The sequence below is a fragment of the Rhinolophus sinicus genome, linkage group LG05 (assembly GCF_036562045.2).
Source record: "Rhinolophus sinicus isolate RSC01 linkage group LG05, ASM3656204v1, whole genome shotgun sequence".
Lineage (NCBI taxonomy): Eukaryota > Metazoa > Chordata > Mammalia > Chiroptera > Rhinolophidae > Rhinolophus > Rhinolophus sinicus.
Window position 1 is genome coordinate 169,792,607 of NC_133755.1, and position 9,085 is coordinate 169,801,691.

Consider the following 9,085-nt stretch of genomic DNA (forward strand, 5'->3'; position numbering starts at 1 on the left):
CAACTGCCTTGATGCACAAAACCTTTTAAAAAATAGACACTCCCTAAAGTCTTTTGTTCGTATAGTCACACACTGATACTTAGATGTTCCAGTATCTAATATGGCCACGGTGGTCTTGGTAACACATCACATTTTTTCCATTTTCAGAATCCTACACAGGAACACTATATCCAACAGATCTTAAGCTCCTGTTTGTGTGAACGAACATTCTCTTTGGTTTCATATCTGAATGCAGTACATCTATTTTGGACTATATATTGTGTTTGCATATGTCTGCTTTGATTCATAGTAACTTCTCATGTTATAGAATTGATTTGCATTGTACACAAACTGTAAATAAAAAGAAATGGCCAAAAGTGCAAACAAAATAATAAAATAACATAAAATAAGTTTGTTTCTGATGACACAGAAAGAATTCCTGTCGTATCCAGCATGACAAGAGTTGTGGGAAGCGAGGAGGATGGCACAGGTTAAGAAAGACAGTAGACAAGAATAGAGTGCAAGTGGGGCAAAGGGACTGCAGCCTCAAGGACTGAACCCCGAGTCAGGCCAACACATGGCTTTTATTAGTTAGGTGTGGAAGTAAAAGAAGTAAAGCTTGTCAATCTCAAGATCGGTGAATCCCATGCATTACAATAGGAAACTGATTTAAGCCCATCACCCTTGTCTACAGGCAGCTGAACCATAAGTCCCAGAATAAGTACTTCCCCAAGGGACAAAACCTTTATGCATATGAATAGATGGAGAGCACATCATTGAGTCACTTCCCCTGCAGGTTGTGGGGAGGAATGCAGCCACAGAGGCAGAGGCTCTCCTTAGCTGGGGGAAGGTGGGGGGCTGTGCCCACCTCTATAGTTGTGTCTGGCTTGGGTTGCACCCCGCCACCGTGGGGAGTCGTACCCGTCTTTGACTAGCCAGCCATCTTTCTGGGGCCAAACAGGGAGACATAATGTATAAGCACAAAGGTGAAGCAAAGTCCCTGAAAGGATCCATCTCACAGACTCTCCTTTCTTTAGGGGCAGGTAAGAGGAGACAGACGGGTAGGCTGCTGCGTGGCAATAATATGTGTGTGTGTGTATGTGTGTGTGTGTATGTGTGTGTGTGTATGTGTATACACACACACACAGAGAGGGTATCAAAAAATGTATACACATTTTAAGAAAGAAAAACTGTATTAATATTGTAATAGCCACTATATACTGATAACAAAAGATGAATACCAGTCACATTTGATTTTTGCACTTACAAGAGGTGCTCAAAGTAGATACCATCAGTATCCAGACACTTCTGATTATGGTGAACCACTGCTTGAGCAACATCGACCAAAGTGTCCACTTTCATACATTTTTTTGTACCCTCTGTATGTAGTTGGCAAGATCATGTCCACAAACAAACACACGATGTATATGATTTTCCACAAACAAAAGAGATGGAAAATGGTCTCCTTGTTGATATTTCTTATTCTAGCAATTAAAGTTTAAAAGAAGGAATTTCATCCCTCAGAACCAAGAAAAGTGGCATAATATGTTTTTAAAAAAATCATTAAATAAGATAATCAACAAATGCAATGAAGAAGATGAGATGTATACACTGTGTCATCATGATCAGATGGTGGTATAAAATGAATAGGTCGTCCAAAGGTCTCCAATGAAAGGGCAGACTCGCTGAGATCGACACACTATCCTGGGCTTCCTGATAGCATCGTCAGCCTGCAGAAAAGAACAAGTGATGTTACCAGTGGCTGAGAAAATCCTTGCCCCATTCTCCTGGGGCTACCGCACCCCAATCACTCCCCATATTAAGCCCTCCACTCACAAAGGTCATGTATTACCCTGCACCTGCTACCCCTGCCCTGGGACCAGCAGCCTGTAGCAACCTCCACCTTCCTTTTGCACATAGAGAGTCAGCTCCAGTCCCTGCTATAGACCTTTTGGGCTCAACCTAAAGCTAGTAATGCATCATCTGCTTCCCTCACTCAAGTCCTGATTCTCCCTGTGATGGGAGGGCCTAAGACCTGGTGGGAGGTTTGATGGAGAGGAGGGCCTGTATCCTGACACCTCTAGCCTGGGGAGGGTAACAGACAAGCATCCTTCTTTTCCCTTCCCTACCACCCTCTTAGCTAAAGTACACAGAGCTCTCAGTATGACAGTCCCAGCCCTGCGCCATCCACCCCGGTCAGGCTCAGCTGTAAGAAACAGCAGCTCAGCCCCACCTATCTCCCCAGTCACCTCTGCTCAAGGCAGGGGCCCCTCAGTGGCTCAGGATCTGAGTCTGCAGGAGGCTGGCTGTCAGGTTATTGCGCAGGGCTCAGCCAGGAATCCCAGGTGTGCACGGAGAATTGCCTTCCTTCTAACCTCGTCCTGTACAGTCCCTACTGTTTGCTTTCTGCCTTATCTGCTGTCCCCGAAGCCACTTTCTGTGGGGACACAGCCCTGAACTCTACCCGTTTGAGTTAGGTCTGAAAGGCCTTCCCTCCCTCTTCCTGGAATGAGACCCCGGTCCCTCTCCTCTTAGCCCCCTGGATGAGCCCCCTTACCTTGGACACATCACATGGAGCCACCATGCTGCTCTCACCCGAATGTGAGTGCTGCCCACGCCATGTGTCCCTGCTGTCCCCACACCACCCACACTGGACCCAAACAGACTCTCCCAAACAGAGAATCCGTGTCAGGACTGAAATGGCTCAAGACCTTAAGCATTAGTGTGGGCCCCTCCCTTTCCACTGGCACTAACAGTGAGAAGATATCAGAATTCAAGGCTGAGCTGTCCCAATGATTGCTATCAGGCGTCACGAGGTGTTATTCTCCTGTCTCATGTCCATGATGAGAGGTTCAGTGAGAGGGGCAGGGGTCGGGCTGGGAATTCACCCTTCCCCATCCTCACTCCAGGCCATCTGCCCCTCATTCCCACTCATAAGCTGCCAATACTTGTTACTTTAAAGGACATACCTTGTGACCTAAAGGACATACATTATGATCCAGCAGGTAAGGAAGAGAGGGAGGATCCAACCAACAGGCGTGATGGTCGAGGCCTTGGAATGGGCTGTGGCTGCGGCCTTGTTTGGTGGAGCTGTGTTTGGGACCATTGTTGTGGGGGCTGCAATGGAAACACAAGCATGACAGCCCTTGTCCAGGCACCAAAATGGGGAGACATCCCCTCAGCTCCTACTACCCCGGGTAATACTGCAATGCAGACAGTTTCTCACCTACTAAATGGCAGCTGCTACCCTGTATCCCTGAAAATAAGACCTAGCCGGAAAATCAGCTCTAATGTGTCTTTTGGACCAAAAATTAATCTGAGACCCGGTCTTGTTTTCCTATAATATAAGACCAGGTCTTATCTAATACAATAGAATATAAGACTGGGCCTTATATTAATTTTTGCTCCAAAAGATGTATTAGAGCTGACTGTCCAGATAGGTCTTATTTTCGGGGAAACATGGTATGAAAGGTCCTGAGGCAGGAAGGGAAGAAGGGGTGTGCCCTGTCCTCCAGGGACTCATAAAACTGATGGGGGAAGCAAGGGTTACAATATGACCAGTCACTGCTGCTGTGACAGAAGAGGAGGTGACACATGAGGAAGATGGTAGAGAAGTCCTCTCAGGAGCTGACAGTTGAGCTGGTATTGAATGATTTACAGAAAAGACCAGGTGAGAGGAAAAAGAAAAGTGATGGTAAGGAGAAGAAGGAGTACAAGAAAAAGTTCTGGACACAGAATGATGCCCTCGTGTTTGGGGCCAGCAAGAAATCCACTGTGAATGACCAAAGATATGTGCAGTGAGGAAGAGACGTCACAACGTGCGAAGGGAAAGGAAGCATGGCAGAACACACCTATGGCTATTATGCTCCCAGGAAGCACTCACTGAGGATGGATCCTTTTTCAAACCACACACACACACATACACACACATACTCAACACACTCACACAAGGGTAGATCGATCTCATCTCAAGAGAACAACCACTTCATTCCTGCTTTCTCTCTTACCTGTTGTGTCTCCCTGTTTCTTCCAGTGCACCAAGACTGGAAGCCATTCCTGGCAGTCTCCCATTGAGATCTTTGTGAACGAATTCGTCAATTCCTTGTCATCCTTCCACTTCTCTTTTATCTGTTCGCCTTCAGGATGATCCGCTGTATACTTTCTGTTCTCTGAGTCAAAGAGAAGGTATCTCTGTCCATTGAAGCTGAACTCCCAGGATGCACTGGCGCGTCCATTGGCTTTACACTCACACGTCATCCTGACCTGCAGGGTGAGAGGACCTACCCCACAGCCCCATGGGAAAGAGGTCAGCCTCTGGTCTTGACAGGTCCTCGGCCCCCACCTGGTGTCTGTCTCACCTGGACTCTTCTATCTGATCCTGGTCTCCCTGACTTTTTTGCTGGGTTACTTGGGAAGAACCAACACCCACTTTCTTTTTTGCATGAATACAATAAATGCAGAAAACCCCTCAATCTGTTCTCTCCTGCGTTTAGACTTTTCCAACTTACCACTGTCTGGGTATTTCTCCAGTTTGATGTCAGGCAGTTGCTGTTTGAGCAAGTCCCCCATGTGACACAGCGTATCAGTCTGTTCATTCCAGACTTTTGTGGCATTAACATCCTCTCTCAGGAGATTCATAGGTACAACCTTTTTGCTCCCACAGTCATAATAAAGAAAAATCTTTTCATCCACTTGTCCTTTACCCAATGGTTGTCTATTAGTAGTGATGTTGAAATCATAGTGAAGAGAGTGAGCTTCTGTGAAGGAAAAACACAGGATGGGGTTGGAAATAAGTGTCCCAAGGCAACCCCTCCATGATCTGTGTGACAGCAAGAGAATACCCCCAAAGGCAGGGCATGCAGAACAAGAGCTACCCCTGTTCGGGCCCCAACTTCACAGCTAAAGGCTAGTGCCCCTCCCTTGATTGAGGAGAACCAGGAGGCCTCTGCTTGGCAAGAAACCACACATCTCCGGATATGTCCCCTCTGTCTACCAGGCTGACACCCAGCACGAATCAGCCCATGACCACCGCAGGGACGTGCCAGGTGGCTATGGAGGAAAGGCCTAGATGCCAGAGGATTGTCAGAAATGAGCCCAGTGTCATGTGGGGAGAGGGAAAGCATGTGGGGAGCTGCTCCTGGGAAGCTCTGTCATGGTGGGGTATGGAGAGGACATGGACAGATCCCAAAGGTGGAGAAGGAATCACTGACAATCATGGGTCATGGGATTTAGCACAGCTCTGGGAGGTGGTGCTAAACTGCTACTAGGGTGGGTACTGCAAGCCTGGCCAAAAGCGTGGCTGCACTTTGTAAATTAGAAAAGGCAGAACTCTGAGGCAGGTGGTGGAGGAAGGGATCAAATGGCTCAGAGAAGTGAATATGCCAGGGTGGCTATAGTAGGAAAAGGCAGAAAAGTGTCCAGTCAACCATGCTCCATGGGAAAGCCTGAAGATAAACTCTTATTTATCAAGCATATGAGAAATGCATGGGTGACAAGAGACCCAGAATTCTCAAAAGACTTAATGGTGACCTTTGTTGAAGGTCAGGATGGTGGTAGGAGTTGGTGTTCCCCAAAATGGGTTCTAGTAGTAATGGGGATGGAAAATGTTGAAATAATGGATGCCAGGTGGAAATGCTCTATGTCAGGAGCAAAGTAGGCACGATGATCAAAATCAGAAGGTCAGAAATCCAGCCAGGGCCTCAACCACAGACACCAGTGACTATGGATCATAGACCAGGGTGACCGTACAGGCAAAAAGCATGAGCACCAACCTGCATACTTCCAGCTTGATTTAAGTGATCAAACCAAAGACAAAAAAACAAGGTAAATGATTAGGAGGTAAAGCAGCCTCCCAAAAAGAAGACTAGATCCTTTGCCTAGTTTCCAGAACTGAGCCACGTCTCAGACCTGGAACCCATTACTAGCAGGAGATGGATGCCAGGTTCCAATGAGGAGGGACCCTCCAAAGTCACAGCAATTGCAGTGATTCCCTCCAGCGTTCCCCAAAGAGCCATGTGGACTTTGACTCAGGTAAGTGTGCACGGGGAAGGAGAAACACCCCAACATTCATACAGGACCCAGTGTGTGAGTTGTCAACATCCTTGGGGATCAGAAGCATCAACCTGGCCCCCTTTTTCATTAAGGGTTTCATTAGGGTGGGGCCAGGTAACAAACAAAAATCTGTCCCAGGTCCTGTGTACAGAGGTGTTATTATTGGTCCATAGATCCACACAGTGGTCATTTCACATTCCTCAGGTATGTAACAAGAATGGAAAATCTTTGTAATTAGTGAATCACTTGTGATCTGAGGGCTACCACAGAAGGGAAATTTAAGTCCAATCTTCTCAAACTATCTTCCCTTTTTGTCAATAGAGTGTTGAAACAGTATTTTATCCTGGATAAAATGACAGACATGAGTATGAACCTTCAAAGCCTAATGGTTATGGGGGTATGATACCTATCCAGTTGCCATTTACTAACAGTGTGGCCTGAAGACTTTCTGTAAAAGGCTAGCTACTAAATATTTTAAGGTCTGCAGACTGTAGGTCTCCATAACTGCTCACCTATGCTGTTGTATCAGAAAAAAGCCATAGATGATACACGAATGAATGAGTGTGGCTGGACCTGCCACTAGCGCCCAATGACCATGCAGGATCTATGATACTAGAAGTATCTGAGGTAGGAAAAGGTGCTATGTGGACTTCATGGCATCTTAATGGGAGAATCACATCACAGACCCATAGGTCAGAAGCAAGGCCAAAGCCCTTGCAGCAGGGACATCCACACCATTTAAAGAGCCTCTTGGTAAAGTACTAGGGCCTGGTAGACATGAGGCGTCTGTCTACGAGATATCAGAGTGCCCACCATGAGGGTCATCAGATCAGATAGGCCCGGTGGTCATGAAAACAAAAGTCATTTTTGAGGCATTGAATTGATCAAGGTCACAGGGAACAAATGAGATGCAGAAGCAGGTGGCCCTGATCTTGACACCAGAAATGTTGCACCAGCACGACCCTCAGGTCACACCTATGGCTTCATGCAGTGTCTCAAAGGCCCCCTTGGACCAAGGAATCCAGTCTACAGAAAGGAGGGGGGCAGTGGCCCATAACTGTAGGACCCACAGTCACTCTACACAAAGCCACAGGCAGGACAGGGCAGGTTTCTGGTTTTTGACATACAGAGGAGGTTCCCTGAGAGATAATTCCCTAAGGGACAGGGGCACCCATATCTGGGACACCCTATATACCCTAAATATGGGGTCAGCAGTATAGGAAAGTATAATTCTGGACCCCAATTATTTTGCATGTTGTCTGGCTGCTTCTGCCCCACAGAGGTGAGGTGTGTAGCACACACACAGGCACTAACTGGCCTGGAAAGATCACAACATTCACTATCTGCCTGCCCTTTGCTACTGTGTAATGAATGAGCCTCACATGCTGCTGCTTCCTCAGCAGGTAGAAAATATGGGCTTGGGACCTAAGGGTAGAGTGAGATGCCCTTCCTTACCGTGATGCCCAGGGCCACACTGTGGGAAAGTGTGCTTCCTGTCCCTCCTACTCTAGGTTCCCTGGGCCAGGTGCAGAGGCTTTTGCTGAGGTGAGTCCTCAGGAAAGGGGGATGAGGGGCCACTTGGTGGAGGAAGTGATTAGGGTCACTTCATCCGTGGGAGGTGTTGGCAGCCCTGGAGTTCCTCAAACCCCATAGCACTGGGTAATACGACAGCTCTCTGGGGAGCAGTCCTGAGGGGAGTAGACAGCAAGGAGAGCCTGCGGCTGCAAGGCTGGGTGATCAGCGGGCAGAACCCGCTCAGTTCAAGGGTGGACGGCACTGGGAATGATGAAGGGTTTGTGTGGGAAAGCTGTGTGTGCACAGTAGGGGCATATGTTTATTCTTGTACGCGACCCTGCGGAAACGCCCGCGCTGACACCGTGAGTCCGTGACTCATGCTCCCACTCCCAGAAGCGCGGGCTGGGGGGTGGGTGCTTCAGCAGAGTGCCCTGCTGAGCCCTCTGTCCTTTACTTCTTCTCCCCGTTGCGCTCCCTCCCCACCCCCTAATTTGCCCAACATCACTTTTTCCTCCGAAGCCGCCTCGTTTTGGTCCCGTTTCTTCCCGGGATGGCGACAACCGGCCCCGTAAGCCCGCGAGCCTGAAACGAGCCCTCGGAGAGGATTGAGGAGGGGACGGCGGCGCCAGCGGGAAGGTTGGTGAACTCCCGTGGGCACCGCATCCCCATCCCCCGTCTTAATGTCCCCCACCCCTCTCCTGCCTCCCTCCTACCCCCTCACCGCAACGCCCCCTGCATGTTCCATTCCCAACTCACCGCCGCGCTTCCAGGGACTGGGCGCTGCCCAGGTGCAGTCCCGCAGCAGAAGCAAGATCAGGGGCACGAGACCCTTAGAGCCACCAGTTCGCACCATCGCCTGTCAGCGCAGGCAGCGGAAAAGTGCCAGGGAGCCTTTCCTCCCACCGCCTTTTCTTCGGAGCCAGTTGTCGCTCTGCAGGCGCGGAGCTCCACAGGAGGCCACTTAGACGAAAAAGTGCGGGGCGAACGATCCGGGCTAATAAAGGGGATGGGATGGGCCGCGCTCAGAACTTCTAAGGAAACATTGGTCAGAGCACGGCGCCGGTCACGCCTCCATCAGTTGCAACTCACTTCGCGCGGGTGACCACTCCCTTCTGGCACAGAGAGTCAAAAGTGACCAACTTTAGACCAATTCCGGCCTACCCCAAGACCGCTCGCGGAGGTTTTTCTGGGAGCCGGTGACTTCCTCACGCCCCGCCTCTTCCCTGCTCTCTGATTCGTGCTGCACTCTGACACAGTTTCACCACCGCCTGGGCTGCCACCACACTGGATTCCCTGCCACCACCCCACTTCTGGGGACATGGAAGCCCAAACTACTGGCAACCGAGGAGTCAGGACATGGGGGCACCCCCAGGGTCTCAGTCCACAATCACCCACAAACAACCCCTTTGCCTACTCTGCTCAAATGACTTGCCCACACAAACCCTCCATCATCCACACTGCCCTGCACCCTTCAACTTCCCAGCAGGTTCTGCCAGCAGATCACCTGACCTGCAACCCCAGGGGTTCACTTTACCAGACA

General features: G+C 49.4%; 1 protein-coding gene across 1 annotated transcript; it reads right to left on the bottom strand.

Annotated features, from left to right (window-relative positions):
* Positions 1–493: 493 nt before the first annotated feature.
* LOC109455392 (UL16-binding protein 3) lies at positions 494–8,638 on the bottom strand. Its single transcript, XM_074333700.1, has 5 exons — positions 8,302–8,638; positions 4,488–4,736; positions 3,987–4,259; positions 2,949–3,096; positions 494–1,709 (listed from the first exon to the last, which is right to left on the bottom strand). The coding sequence occupies exons 1-4, from the start codon at positions 8,396–8,398 to the stop codon at positions 2,957–2,959; spliced, it is 759 nt and encodes a 252-aa protein (XP_074189801.1). The 5' UTR covers positions 8,399–8,638; the 3' UTR covers positions 494–1,709; positions 2,949–2,956.
* Between the last annotated feature and the right edge of the window lie 447 nt (positions 8,639–9,085).

Bases quoted from the DNA above. Each gene is read 5' to 3' on its own strand.
- LOC109455392 (XM_074333700.1), bottom strand. From the start codon at position 8,398: ATGGTGCGAACTGGTGGCTCTAAGGGTCTCGTGCCCCTGATCTTGCTT. The intron at 4,737-8,301 runs GTGAGTTGGGAA...TTTCCTTCACAG, and splicing joins CAGTCCCTGGAAGCGCGGCG to AAGCTCACTCTCTTCACTAT. The intron at 4,260-4,487 runs GTAAGTTGGAAA...GCTGTGGGGTAG, and splicing joins GGAGAAATACCCAGACAGTG to GTCCTCTCACCCTGCAGGTC.